Below are 15,569 nucleotides of genomic sequence, written 5' to 3' on the forward strand. Positions count from 1 at the left end.
TTAACCCACTGACGGTTCTGCACGTAAAAAGTCGCATTTTAACCTGCAGTCTTCTCTGCATAGCAAAACCGGTTTTCCCATGTTAACTGATAGGGGAACTGTGTATAGGGGAGAAACATTCTCCCAATTTTGCCCATTTCCTTAACCGCCAGTGGGTTAAATTTATTGTTATATTTTTGTCGGAAAAAATAGTAACTTCGTTAAGTCAAGGAAAGTCATGAATTAGAAAATCTAAAATATCGCAGATTCCCTGTATGTTTGAGTTGAAATTTCAATAAATTATGCCCAGGGCTACAGGTTTGTCGCAGCGCGAATTTCCGCGAAATTTTCATCTTTTTCCCTAAAATCCGCGAATTTCTCCATATGTCTTGACTTGCGGGAATAGTGCTTAAAATTTGATTTTTTATTTTATTTATTATTTTTATTAAACAGAATTTTTTATTTTCCTGAACCTTAAATTGAACATGTAAAATTGATTAGATATTTAGGGGAGTGAATAAATAGCAAAATGACATGAAAATAGTTCAGAGATAATCAGATATTAGGTGGTCTTTCTACACTTAGGGAGGGTAATTACCTTCCTGAAGTCAGTAAGAGTACAAAAGAAATTGGAATCACAAAAGAAGGAAAATGTTATAAATCAAATCTTTGACAGAAAAATTGTTATACATGCTATTGTTTTCCTAGGCGGCTTCTTGTGATTTCTTAAATATGGACCAGTTTCTTAGATGAAGGGGGGGGACTAGTAGTTAGTAGGGACTTGTAACTAGTAAGTTGAATGTAGAATGTTTGAGTTTTCACAGCAATTTCTTCTTACAAAGCAAAGGTCAAGGAATTGCGCGTTGGTGAAGAAAAATTGATTGAGTTTTGGAAATTAAAGACCGAACACTCCAAAATTGGCAAAAGTGGCGTTGATGCGAAAAGATCGTTTTCTAAGTATAAAAATGTATTTAGTGATGAAAGACGAAGGATAAGTGAGAATAATCTGACAATGTACAATACTTTCTACCAAAATTCTGTTCATTTAAATAAAAATATTAATATTGCTTGAAATTCAAAGGAATACTTTTGTTGTGTATTTTTAAGCTTTTTTTATTTTTTGCGCAATTTCTGTCTTTTGCATCATTTATATAATAAATTTTTTTATGTTTAGAATTTGTGAAATTTTTAAAATTTTCCGCGAATTTGGGGTCTTTTTCCCCGCGACGAACTTGCAGCCCTAATCATGAGTGATTGATTTCTATTATTGGAATATAACTTAGACCACTTTTGTGGAGGACTGAATATTCTAAATCAGTGCCAAAGGTACATTTAAACATAAATTCGCCCAGTTGTATAACCTATCACAAAATTTGAAAAATTGAACTGAACAAATATTTTGAGGAATACAGAGAAACAAATATTTTAATCAGTGACCAACGTGGTAAGGTTTTAAACTTTAATTTATTTGAGATTTCTGAAGAATTATATTTTACTGATTAAATAATATTTTATATTTTTTTATGAAAGTAATTAAATTTTTAACCACAAAACCTATTTCTAAGATTTAAGTCTTTTTATACCAGTATTCCTGTATATTTTAAATTTATTTTTGTTTTATTTACTATTTTTACTAGATTGCCCCTGATAATGAAGATACTAATGCAAAATTAACGAGGAAAGATGTTACTGCATATCTTTGCCCTCCTAGGCCATGTAAGTTATTTTGCATTTTTTTAAAAATCATTTTATGTATATAAGGTATTTGAAATGAAATTGGTATTATTACATTTGCATTTCATCAACAAAATGTATGAAGTTTTTTATTATCAAAAATTGAGTTAGAAGAATATTTATTAATTGAAAATTCAGTGTTCGTTACATTATTTCAGGACATTCTTTTACAATTTTTACATAAATACTAGCTATTGATATTAGAGATTGTTGAAATATTTCTTCTAAATTATTTGTAAGTTTTGTGTTAATTAGTATCAGGGTTGCAAAAAACCCGGGTTTTTGTGAAAAAACCCAACTCGGGTGGGCTTTTCTGGCTTTTATTGGGCTTTTCTGGGTTCTATAAGGCCTTTCTGGGTTTTTCATGTTTTTATGGGTTTTTTTTAAAAGAGGGGACAGGTATAAGTACATTATTTTAAAAAAGCTTATTTTAATATTAATAATTAAGTTTAATTTTATTAATTGACTTCATATAGATAATTAATACAAATAAAGTGATGTGAAAGTCTGAAAAAAGATTCTTCTGACATCACAATGCAAAATCTTATATGTCAGGGGTGGCGAACCTTTATACACCAACGTGCCATTTTTTTCTAAAAAATTGTTTAATGAGGTCATACACGTGCCGTCAAATAATTTTGACTTTGTGATTATTGGGAAAATAATAATATTAAATACTATAAACTCAAATCTCTCTATTTTCATTGAAAAAAAAAAACATTTTGCAATGTCTCAGTTATACGCGTTATTTAACTTAAAGTAACATCAGTGTGACTGCTGTTGTTGCAGATTAGAAGACAAATAACTTAGATTAGGTTGTAAGATGCTAGTTTAAGCAGGACTGTTAATTTTTTTTTTTGCTAGTTATTTATTGTTAGCTTGTTTTTTATGGTTATTAATTGCTTTTTTAGTATTAATTGTTAATTTTTTATTAATAATTTTTAATTTTTTATTAATTGTTTATTATTTTGTGCACTTTTTGTGAATTTTAATTTAATTGTTACATATGCTTCATAGTGTAATATCATTTGAGTAATAACAATTCATAGTGTAATAACAAATGTGATCGGTGGCGTGCCCAAAATATTGTGCCTGGTGCCATAAATGGCACGCGTGCCATTGGTTCGCCATCCCTGTTATATGTGCTCACATACATCACACATTTGAAACTTATTTTAACACAGAATTTCTTTCTATTTATATTTTAATCATAAAAAATATTTGAGGAAATTTTTTTTTGCATAGAAAGCGAATCAATGGCACTGACTAATCAATGGCCATTCAGTCAAATCTAGCCAGCAAGGCGACTCTCCAGTCTCCAACACAATTAGTTTCTTCACTAGAAGTTAATTTTTTTTAGGCTAAACTACATATATATTTCAATAGAATAGCTCTTTAATATAACAGAGGATAAAAAAAGAAATCAATCTTTAGAAAAACCCACTTTAGGGTGGGTTTTACTGGGTTTTTCAGAGTGGGTTTTACACAGTAAAACCCGGGCGGGTTTTATCGGGCAGGTGGGTTTTTTGCAACCCTGATAGTATTAAATATTATCTATTATTAGTTTTTGAAATTAGCAGGTTTCTAAAAACAGACAAGATAAAACCAATAACTGTTTTTGAAGAAATTTCAAAACTTTATAATTTTGATTTAATATCTTTATAATGTAGGTTTATGTATAATTTAAACTGTTTTAAATTTTGATTTCATGAGGTTTATGAAATTACTTATTATTTTAGGTTTAAATTATTAAGTTTATTTTTTTAAAGCAAAGAATAATTTTTATAGGGACTAAAGTAGATAAAGATCATCTTATTGAAGGAGTTGCTGCAAATGCTCTGAATATTGTACTTAAACCATATAAAACCAAGTAAGTATTGTGTATTTTAACCGTAGTTTAATATTTTTTTTAAAATTAATGACATTAGCAAAATGTATTTTCTAATTTTCTTCTTATTACGTTTTGTGCCAACTAGCTTATTATTTTAATTATTACTATTGTTTTTTTCTGTCCATAAGTATTATTATCCAGAAATCAAGAGAAATGCATAGTAATAAATCTTGCATCTATCAGCCTGTTTAATACTCTAAAAGGAAAATGCTTTATTTATTCCCTTATTTTGATTATTGGCAATGGCCTTTTCTCTATCAGTTACTGTCATTGCTAGGATGTTTATTGCAATGAATTCTTCATAATTTAACTCATAATTGCTTTTTAACTCATAATTTTAAACTCTTCTTTTCTAAATTGCTATTAAATGTTATGACTTATATATTTTTATTGTTTCCATTTAGTTTTCTACATGATCATGTCACGTTTGTATTAGCAGGATTTCTTATTAATAGTTGCATTATTTTCGACTGATATGTTTTTCGATTCTTAATTTTGGTTATTCATTTTGACCTAGTTTACAAAATACATCTGCAGTTCAATCTCGATTTGTGAGTTATGCATGTAATCTTCCAGTCCTCATATCAACTGCAAATCATGCACAAATTGCACGTTGAAGTTCAGATACATACCATTTTAAAATCAAACATTGGAATTTTTATTCTTGGAATTTAAAATTTGCTCAGTAAGATTCATGTGATCTAAAAGTATCACATCATGATTTGTTTCCAAGCGATTTAAACATCAATGATTGTGATTCTACACAATTTAAAATTCAAACATCGTGATTCATATTATCTTGATTAAAAAATCACGTATCGCAATTAATATTCATTCAATTTAAAACATATATTTGTATTTCAAATGAGACAGGTTAAATTTATTTTTGTTATAAAAATTAGAGTTGACCATACTAATTTTATGGATAACGAGTGAAGAAAGAGTTCGTTTTGTACTTATCTTATTTATAACTCAAAACATAATTATAACATTTAAATTTAATGTTCACGCACATATTCAAAAAATTATAATTTGAAATTTTGTATCACTTTTCGGAATCTAGTTTTATTTCCTTATTTTTTTTATTAAGAATAGTCCAAATCTCTGTCAAGAATTGAAGTTTATTAATATTTTTATGAAAAGTAGGTATTTTTATTTTGTTAAATCATATGGCTTTTTAAAATTGCATATTAGAACTTACATGAAATGAGATTATAGGCACATATTAAAATTTCATGAAATGAGATTAGAAAAAATATTCATTAAAATACTCCTTATTTGTGAAAATTAAAATTGGAATTAATTAATATATTTGCCCCTCTACCTACACTTTTTTCTGCAAAACTGCCACATCTCCCTTTAACTATTATCAGTTACTCAGTATCGAATGAGTTATACTGGAAACAGTTATAACTTTTTTTTCTAAGCAAAGTAATTCTCAATTTAAAAACAGTAACCTTCATTATTTTTTGTGGTAAAATTTATTTGAATTAAACTGAATTAGATTGAACTACACCTTTTATCTTGCTGTGAGCCTTTTTTAAAAGTAGTGTGATATATGTTTACTGCACCAAAAATTGTCCTGATTTTTTTGAACAACATCCTCGATTTTTCCTTTTGCCCTTTATGAAGCCCTTTATGAAGCTTGTCTTATGGACAAAAAGAAAATTACAATTACTTTAAAATTTTTATCTTATTTTCAGTCAGTATAAAAACTGTTATGAATTAATTGCTTGATTTTATATTTTAGGAGAGATTATATAAAAAATAAGATTAAAGATAAGAATTTGTTAGAGTTTGAAGTGGAAATACTTAAAAAGCAAATCATTAAATTGGAAAGGAAAATCAGAGAAGAAAGGTAATTATCTCTTATTTTATTTTTAAAATTGTGTTTATGTTTGATCAACTATATTCTAAACATAAAATATTTATATATTTTAAAATCCTTGTTTCAAATATTTGACTTTTTTTTTAGTCAAAGGCCTTTAGCAGAAATCTTAGAGGATACCAAGGGCAAACTCGATTGGATGACTATATCTGCAACAAATGTAATTATTTTTAATTGTTATTAATTTGCTATTTTGTTTATTGTATATAATTTTAAATTTTGTTTATGCAATCAATAAAAAAAACTTGTATTCTTTCAACAAATCCTGTATTTTTAGTTTGTATACAATTAAAAATATTTGACTTTTCTTTTTATTTACTCATGTTCAAAATGTACACAAAAATCTACTTTAACTGGTAGGAAAGTGCTATAGAAAAGTAAGCTGTTTTACTAAGATTTTCTAAAAATAAATCTTAAGAATTTCTTTTAAGAGTTGCATTTTGTTTTGACAAGATCTAAACAACTGGATAAAAAGATGTGCAACGGTATTAATATGGTCTTTGGCATCTGAAATAAAATAACTCTCTTTACTGTATTTTTTTGTAGAAAATTAAATATTCTGAAATTAAGTTATTTATTTAGCTGCAAGGAAACAAAACTGAAGAAGAATGTGAAATCATGTGGAACAATTACATTAGTTATTCAGTTAACAAAGATGCTTTTTCTGCTGTTGAGGATAAAAAGTTAAAACGTTTAGTAGATAGATATAAGGCAAGAAATTGGGATGCAATTGCAGTGGAGTTGGGGGTAAGTTTCCGATTTTATTTCTAAATATTATTTGTAACTTTTTTATTTAACCATAGGAATGTTAAATATGATTTTGGTCTGTGATATTTTTCAGACCAACAGGACTGCTATTCAGTGTTTGGAAAGGTATCAAACCCATCTCAATGAAGAATTAACTAAAAGGTAAGTATTTTAATTATTAAGTGAATATATCAATATTTTAACGCCCGGTGACTGAATTGTAGCACTTTGCACTTCCGTTCTACAGGTTCAGGGTTTTATCCTTGGACCGAGCTAGGTTGACTCAACCTTTCATTACTTCAGTGGGTTGATAAAATGAGTACCAAGCATCCTTGGGGACTAAACACAGGGGGTTCTGCATTCGACTGACCACCCAACCGGAACATCTGCACCTCAGAGCCCAAGGTCAAGAAAACTGGGATATGTACAGTTGGCCTTGTTCCTTCATGGGCTGTCGCACCACTGAGTTTGCTTTATATCAATATTGCACTAAATTCAATTTATGTTCATTTAATAAAATACCTTTCCCTCACCATAAATAACTGAATTTAGCTGTAATTTATAGAAAAAGGGTATTTTTAAATAAATGACATTGTTTAAAATTTTTTTTTAAATGGGAGTGACTGATTTTGTTATAACTCTCTTTTTATATTAATTTAATGTTAACATTTAATTTTATAGTTAATGTTATCAACACCTTTCTAATTTTTACAATTAATACATTGAATTCATTTTTATTGATTTGATTGAATTGTAAGCTAACTGCAATAATAATTAACTACTAAACCGTTTAAATGTATATCAACAAATGCTCAGGAGAGGGCAACAAATATATTTATACAATTTACTGAAATGCAAATATAGTAGTTGTCTGAATATTGTACTGAATATTATGGATTGCCAAACAAAGTTACTCAAGTCCCTTTTTTATCACCCTTAGATTAGTAAAAAATAAATGGTACATAATTATTCTTGTCATAATTAGTCTTTAACTACAGTAAAACCTCTGTTAAGCGGACATCCTTGGGACCGAAAAAATTGTCTGTTTACGGGAAGGGTACCCTAATAATGAAGTTTAACATAACACCTTAAATTCTTTTTAGAACATTTTCAAAGATGTAGAAATAATTAAATAATCTACAATTACTATCTACGAGGATATTTATTTAAACTTTAAGAAAGATAAAAATATATAAAGAAGTTTGATGTAAATACATAATTTTAGATGTAGCTACAGATAAATGAATATAATTTTCCTACTAGCATAGATACTCAAGTTAGACATATGATACCGAGTAGCAGCTTTCAGTTTTCAGTCGGTTTTGATTATTAGGTTTACATTCCCTTACACCTACCTATCATTTGATAGGGAACATGGTTAATACCTTCTTAAAAGTAAACCTCCCAGGATTCAAAGAAAGAAAAAAAAAGCAATGCATACCTTAAGTCATGAGGACCTATGGAGTTGATTATTCACAATTCATCAGCTATCAAGTGTCTGAATAAATGTTTCTTTTATATGAACACCACAAAGATAATAGTTCTGTTCTCTTTTTTATCCCAACTGTGTTAAACACAGTCTTCAAATTGATAAGAAAAATTACAGAAATTTTTAATGGGGAAGAAGCATTGAGAGCATCTAAGATGTCATTTCAACTTGAGGGGTCTCATAACCTGTGCGGTCCAGATGAAAAGATCGAAAGATGCCGCTGTCCGAATAATTTCAGGAGAGCAGTATCATTTTCTCTCCTTTCTTTACAAAGATAAGGCAAGGTGACTGAGGAGAAAGATTGATTGTTCAGTAGTGAAATAGCTTAACAGTACTTTTAGTTATGGATAAGGCAAAAAATTTACATTCTTTAAAAATAGAGAAAAGTTGCATTTTTTTCCTTGCAATTTAAAGCAGAAAAAGTTTTTTTTTTTCAGATTTAGAGAAGTAGTGTCCGGTTTGAAGAGATAGAAAATAACGTTTCATGGCCAAAATGACTGTCTGCGTCCGGATACGGGAGTGTCCGCCTTACGGAGAATATACATAATGATTTATTCATAGAAGATTCCCGGGGAATTACAAATATGTCCGTATTGAGAGGTGTCCATTTTGCAGGAGTGTCCATAACAGGAGGTTTCACTGCAGTTATGCTTATGATTTATATTGACCAACTCAACTGTTAAAAAGGGTCCATTCCTTGGTTAGGGTGAAAAAGAAACAATTTCGCAAAAGAATGCCATTTATGTTTATTGGTTTTGAAACAAAAAAAAAGTGTTACAGAAAACAAATATATTGTACCTATGCTTTGCTTTTCGAGAGCTTGTTATTTGGGTGATAACATAATGCACATCGCTATTTTAACCGTATAGAAACAAAGTTTTTTGCAAATTTTTTGTCTTTTAATTGTTAGTTTGCTTATAAAGATAATTAAAGCTATATTGGTGTTGCTTTAATCCATTCAAAAATAGTAAGGGAGGGAGTTTTCAGAGATTTTTCAAGTAGAAATTTAAAGAAGTAAGGAGGCATGTCAATGTACCAAGTTTTTAATTAAAAATGAAATCTTTATGCTTTAAAAATGAAACCATTTTTTTTTACAAAATGCAGTCAATGAAGCCATCCCAAAAATATAAAATATTAACTACTAAATGTAAACTTTATGATTGCTTTAGAAAAGGAAAGAAAAAAATATGTAACAATATTCTCACTTTATTTAACAATTATTAACTTTTTCTAATTTGATAAGTGCTGAGTAGTTTTCTCTTTGATAGAAATGTGTAAGGGAAATTAAATAAAAACTCCTTATGTTTTTGAGTTTCTCCCAGATAATAATTTTTTCTCTCTCTTTTTTGGAATTTTTAGAAAAAAATATGACTTTTAAAAAATATATGTTTTGCTAAATTTAATACTTAGCTAACAAATAACAAATTTTGTTTTTTATATATTAAAAGTATATTCTTCTTATACTGTGGAATTACTGATATATTTATGTTTCATAAATTTTACGTTTATAATTCAAGGATCAAATAAATATAATTAAAATGTCTTCTTATTTACTTAAAATTAAAATTTTTTCTTCACTTTCCTTTAAAAATGTGTGTTCATATTTAGAAGAGTATAGAATAATCTGTTTTTATTTTCCCATCACATCTTCATATTATAGAAGATAAGGTTAAATAACTAAGTCTGAATTACAAATTTACATCCTATTGTTTAAAATTTAATAATTTTTATCTTGTTTTTTTATCTGTATTTTTTTTAAATGAATAAATGAAGTCATCTAAGAAGATATTTTTACTTTATTGTCAGACTCAAAACTTAACTTGATAGCCAGACTCAAAAGACTAAAAAGTTTAAACTAAGAAAAAGATTGTGCCAACAGTCATAAATGGCTGAAGTTTGAATGATAACATAGCGTAAAAAAATTTGACATCACAGTTAAAAACATATAAAAAATTTAAAAAAAAAATTATGTTAAAAATATCACTGTTAATGTTCTAAGACTGTTCAATATTAATATTTTTTGTTTTTCCTGTTTGAAAATAATTATACTTCTATGTATTGTTGATAACAAAATTGCATGGAAATAAACCACGCCATTTTTAAATTCCTTGATAATAGTTTTTAATTTAGCAAAATATTCTAAGACTTTTAAAACTATAAGAAATACAATTTCCCTAGAGAGTAAATTATGCACTATTTCTCCTTATTGAATAGAGTGATGTTCCCATTGAATTTTTATACATTTAAACCTTTAAAAAGTTTCATATTTTCTTTCTGATTTAAAACTTTTATTTCAGATATTGGACTCCTGAAGAAGACAAGAAATTGATGGAATTGGTAGATGCTTTTAAAGTTGGAAATTTTATACCTTGGAATCATGGTAGGAACTGTATTCTCCTGTCTGATTGCTAAATTTATTTTTTTATTCATTTGTTCAATTTGCCTGTTTAGTGCAAATTATTTGATTAAAAACAATCTAGTTTTTAATTAAATTAATAACATTGCTATTTCATAAGTGGACACTTGACCAAATATCTCTTGAAGTAAAACAGAAGTCAAGGAAATTTTTAGCCTCAATATTGTAATATGTATTTAAAAATTGTCTAATTTTTGGCAAAAGATAATGACTTATTTTAAATAAATATGTGCTCCTTAAATTTTGTGATAAAATTTATATAATATTTTGATAGTATGCAGTCATATGGAAGGACGAACTAGACACCAGATACTGAATCGTTATGACAGAACCATATCTAAGGAAATAAAAAGAACACCATTTACACCAGAGGAAGATGCGGTAAGTTATATTAGGATTATTTGTATTTTCATTTTACTTATATTTCTATTATTTTATATACTATTTTGAAACAAGTTTGATATTTTAATAATAAAAATTCGACGTAAAATTGTTTATTAAATTTTTTTTAGAATTATATTTAAATTGAGAATGATATATTTTCAAAAAATATTTTTGGAGTTTAATCTCTTAATATTTAGAATGTTTACTATTACTTATTTATTGAAGCGGTCGACTTCTTATTTCGGCTATTATTTATCCTGCACGTCCCCTTCCCTCCTGACCGCCGCCTTTTTTTTCTATATAAAATTACACAATTACACAACATCAATGTAAAACATTTATGTAACGAAACATTGCGATGTATTGAGATATCGTGATGTTAGAGTGATGATACATTATGATACCAAAATCTTAACATTGCTCAGTTCTGGTTAAGGAATTTAAATAAAATACATTATATTTTATTAAGTTTTATTTCCAATTGTATATAATTTTTTATTTTTACTCCTAAAAACAAGGTATCTGCGCACCTGGAAAGTCATGAAAAATCATGGAAAGTCTTGAATTTCGGTACTGAGCAAAATTTGTCATGAAATGTCATGATTTTAACTATTTTTTAAAAAAAAATCATGGAAAGTCATGAATTTAGGTCGCCAAAAAATCTAATTATTAAACTGGAATTTACCGCTCCCCCAATTTCTTAGTGTTCCGAATATCCGAATTCGTAACGAATTCCCCACTCACAGTTATATTTTATTAAAATATAAAATGTTTTTATCATGTTCTTTAAAAATTGTGTTCTTTCAAAAAATGACAAGAAAAAAAAACATTTCTAGAGCAAATTATCTTTTAAACTTATGTGATTTCAGAATTTTTATTATTTATTTTTTAATTTCATCAATTTAAAATTCTAGCTGAATCAAGCCAGTGAATGGCAAATTAATTTTATTCCGAAATGAAAATAGAAAAATCAGAAGTATTTCTTTTCTTTCCCTTGAACAAGAAAAGTATCTTCAGAATATAATTCTGCGGAAAAAAGAAAAAAGTTACTTTTGTATTTTTTCAGCTATTTTATTGCTTCAGATCTTTATTTTCTCTGTTTTTTAAATTAAAAATCTATAAATAGGAAGATGCAGAGTATAAAAGTTTTGGTTACACCTATCAGTTCAATAAATGTTATGATGCTTTTATAAATTTACTATTGTATTTTTGTCGGAGAAAATAGTAACTTCGTAAAGTCATGAAGAATTCTTGGAATTAGTCATGAAAAGTCATGAATTTGAAAATCTAAAATGTAGCAGATACCCTGTAAAAGGAAACAACTTGTTAAATTTCTTTAAAATGTTTTGAGAATTTCGAGCAGCTTTACTTTACAGCCATTTGTATGATTGCATTTTACATTTATTGCAAGTAGTTAACATTTAAAATTATGGTTTAGCATTTATATTTTTGTATCGTAACTAAGCATTTAGAGATTAATATAGTGATTAAGCATTTAAAATTTTTCACATTTCAAAATTTATACCATGATGAAACATTTATTGTATAATATTATATTATAATATGATATAATATTTTTAAGAGCATTATAACCTATTATGTAGCTTAGTATCTTGATTCTCATCGTCACACCTCAGGACCTCTAGATGGGGCTACTACCATGATGGGTCTACTACCACCATAAGTCTATTACCACCACGATTAAAGTCTAACTTTGTTGTGGTAGAGTAACTAAATGTTGTCATTCTTTGAATAACTGAAGAGTTTTCATTTGTTATAAATCATGATAATAATTCTCTTTATACTGAATTATTTTTGAGAAAAGAGAGGATTTAGCAGCCCCCATTTCATTAGATTTAAAAAATAATGTTAGTAAATAATATGCTGTTGTAAATAAATAGATCAGTAGGTAAATTAGAAAATTGTTTTTGCTATATAAGTGTAAAACACACAGAATAATGTAGTCAAAGATTGTAGGACTCCCAGAGCATTTTGAAGATGAATTACTGTTGAAGTGGATTAGCAAAATTTTTTTTTTATGTATTAGATTTTTGTTTTTCTTTTCGTTTCAGATATGATGCAACTGACTATCAGTTACATTTAGAACTTGAAACTTGTTACATTTAGTATTAAATGCATATCAGTCTTGCTTTATGAATGGGATAAAATTATGAAATAATAATTAAATTTTTGTTAGGCTTATTTTTGGTAGTTGGTTTAAAACTAATACAAAATCACAAATATTTTGATAAAAAGATATTCAATATGTTTTCATTATAGTTACTTTTAATCAGGGTTGGCAGGTTTTTGACATGTGACAGTTTTTGACAGTTTANGTCAAAAACCCAACCCTGCTTTTAATAAAATTATAATTAGTCCTTATATTCACAGACTCATATATGGTATAACAATCACAAATCTATATATTAATTACAGTTAAATGATAAACTAAATGAAATACTGGACAAAACATGTTCCTTTTTTTATATCTTGATAATTTAATCAGTTTTCAAAAATATCTAAGTACTTCAGTCAGCTCTTGCAAAAATATTTGAAAATCAAATTGAAATGTTCAGTTAAAATTAAATTTGAAAAATTATTAAAATTAAGTTAATAAAAAAAGAGAGTTTTTCATCTTTGTAAATTTAAGGAAAACATAGTCAATGATTCATACAAATAGAATGAATATAATTGTGTAGTACAAGTGTGCCTTGCCAATGTAGCATCATAATGTATTTTCAATAAGGAAGTTGAATAAAAAATTTTGATAGATATTAATTTTGATTAAGATAGTCTTTACAGATTTTTTTTCCAAATTTTTGCTATGCATAAACATTGTTTTTTAACAGCCATAATAAGTATGAAATTTGTTTCAAATTAGATGATTCTTGCTTGTGTGCAAAAATTTGGCAAACAGTGGACTAAAATGAAAGAATTTCTACCTGGACGATCTACATACACCATCAGAGAGAGGTAAATAAGCATGTAATTATAGTATTTTTTGACTAGGTGAGTATTAAAGTTTTGACTTCACTGACTAACTGTTTGTGTTATCTAAAAAGGGTTCTTAAATGCTCAGTCAATTAAAGAGCTGTTGCATAGCTGTTTTTCTTGCCTAAAACCATATTATTCAATGAAAAAGTTGTTCATAAAGGAGAAAATGTCTTAGAAATTGCCCTAATCTAAACTTTTGTGTACAACAATGCAGAGAAGCCGTTTTAATTTGTTCCTAAAATTTTTGATTTCACTAATTTCTTATTAAGAATTTTAATTGCTTCAAGAAATCTTGAAGGAATTTTTTTTTCTTATGCAATTATTGTAGGAAAATATTCTAAAATTTAGCTGTTGGTAAATTTGTTATTATGTATTTGTTATTCTATGTTATGTTTTTTTTTGCCCCTCAAGATTTGTTAATACTTTGGATCCTGCTTTGAAAATTGGTGCCTGGACAACCGCAGAAGATTTGCGTTTAATTGAGCTCTTAAAAAAGCATGGTTATGGTAAATGTATTTCTTTTTGTATTTAGTACTATTAGTTAAGAATTTTGCAAAATGGTAAAGCTAATTATGAAAAACAGAATTATTTACATTTATAGCAGTATGAATTAATATATTTTAATTTACTCTACAATTCAATTTTATTTTATGTATTAAACAATTACATGTTCGCCATTTCAATTATATGTTTATTGTTACAATTATATGTTTATTATTACAATACAATTTATATGTTTGCTTAATTTTAATATAGTTTTATTTCAAATATTAGATTTTATTTTATCTAAATTTAATATGATTAAGTACATAAATAAATATAATTTTAATAATCATTAATTTTATTTAATCTTCAATATATGAAAAATGATTTCATTATATAAATAACTGCTATTTAAAATTTTAAGTGTGAAGTAAATAAAATGTAAGTAAAAAGTGTTTCTGAGAGAAATATTCGCTTTGATTTAATTAAAAATAAAATCCTTTGGAACTAAAAGTGATTGTTTTTTAGAAAATGCATTTGGAACATAAAAATGCAAGATAAAGGAGTATCAAATTCGCAAAAAATAATTTCAGACTAGTTGAATAAAAAATAATTGCAATGGCAAAATATATAATGTTCTATTTGTGCATTGATTTTAATATATTTAAATTATTAAATTATATTCTTTAGTTAACCGTATGAAAATTTTTTGATGCAAAATAAAATTATAAAACTTTTGAAACTGCAAGTATAATCTCCAAAAGCATCTTTAAGAACTGATTTATATTATAATTAATGTGTAACAGTTAACAGCTCATAAATTGAAACTCATAAGTTGGTGAGATAATATTAAAAAAGTTTATTTAAGGGTTGGATATTTTTTGTTTAGCATTAATGGCTGAGTATTTTTCTTTGATAAATGTTTGAACTAATTAAAAATTTGTTTTTACTGTTTCTTTAATGTTAAGATGTTTAATAAGAACAATGTAAAGTAATCTAGTTTCTTGATTTAAAGTATTGATTGTGAATTAATATTTGGTGATTAAATATTCTGTTATTCTGCCAAACCACTATTAATTGCATCATTATTAGTAGTCATTTTAGTCATTTATAAATCTAGGCAATGATTCATTCTTTCAGCTGATCATAAATTGTTTTTAAACCTGTAGAAATAAGCAAACAATAATAATTCTCACAATTTTGAAATTCTGCCAATTTTTATGTTTAAAACATTATCTATCTAAACCATATTATATTTTATCATTACAAATATATATTTCTGAAATTTTAAGTTTATACAATATTAAAATAAAATTATTTTAATATGACATTTAAAGAGAAAGGTGAGTAAGATCAATTCATATTGCCTTTTGTTATATATATATTTTTTTAACAATTGAGGAATGAGTAAGTTAAATTATTCTATATAAAAACATTTGTCAAACTGCAGTTACACAGAAACTCAGCAATATTAGGGAATTCACATCAGGCTACATTAAAATAAAACATATTGGGTAACAGTAATATAACAGCTATATTTTATTTCAATATATTGGCGTGTGTT

At 26.7% G+C, this 15,569-nt stretch overlaps 1 protein-coding gene across 1 annotated transcript in view; it reads left to right on the forward strand.

Annotated features, from left to right (window-relative positions):
• Positions 1-1,616: 1,616 nt before the first annotated feature.
• LOC107447107 (proximal sequence element A Pbp95) overlaps positions 1,617-15,569 on the forward strand; it is a gene marked incomplete at its 5' end in the record, with an annotated part of 34,294 nt that continues 20,341 nt past the window's right edge. Inside the window, 10 exon segments of the mRNA XM_043051827.2 lie at positions 1,617-1,695; positions 3,502-3,583; positions 5,355-5,462; positions 5,580-5,652; positions 6,075-6,239; positions 6,334-6,401; positions 10,026-10,108; positions 10,419-10,525; positions 13,410-13,501; positions 13,934-14,028. Of these exon segments, the coding sequence (XP_042907761.2) occupies positions 1,617-1,695; positions 3,502-3,583; positions 5,355-5,462; positions 5,580-5,652; positions 6,075-6,239; positions 6,334-6,401; positions 10,026-10,108; positions 10,419-10,525; positions 13,410-13,501; positions 13,934-14,028 (952 nt within the window).

Source organism: Parasteatoda tepidariorum, chromosome 10 (assembly GCF_043381705.1).
Source record: "Parasteatoda tepidariorum isolate YZ-2023 chromosome 10, CAS_Ptep_4.0, whole genome shotgun sequence".
Lineage (NCBI taxonomy): Eukaryota > Metazoa > Arthropoda > Arachnida > Araneae > Theridiidae > Parasteatoda > Parasteatoda tepidariorum.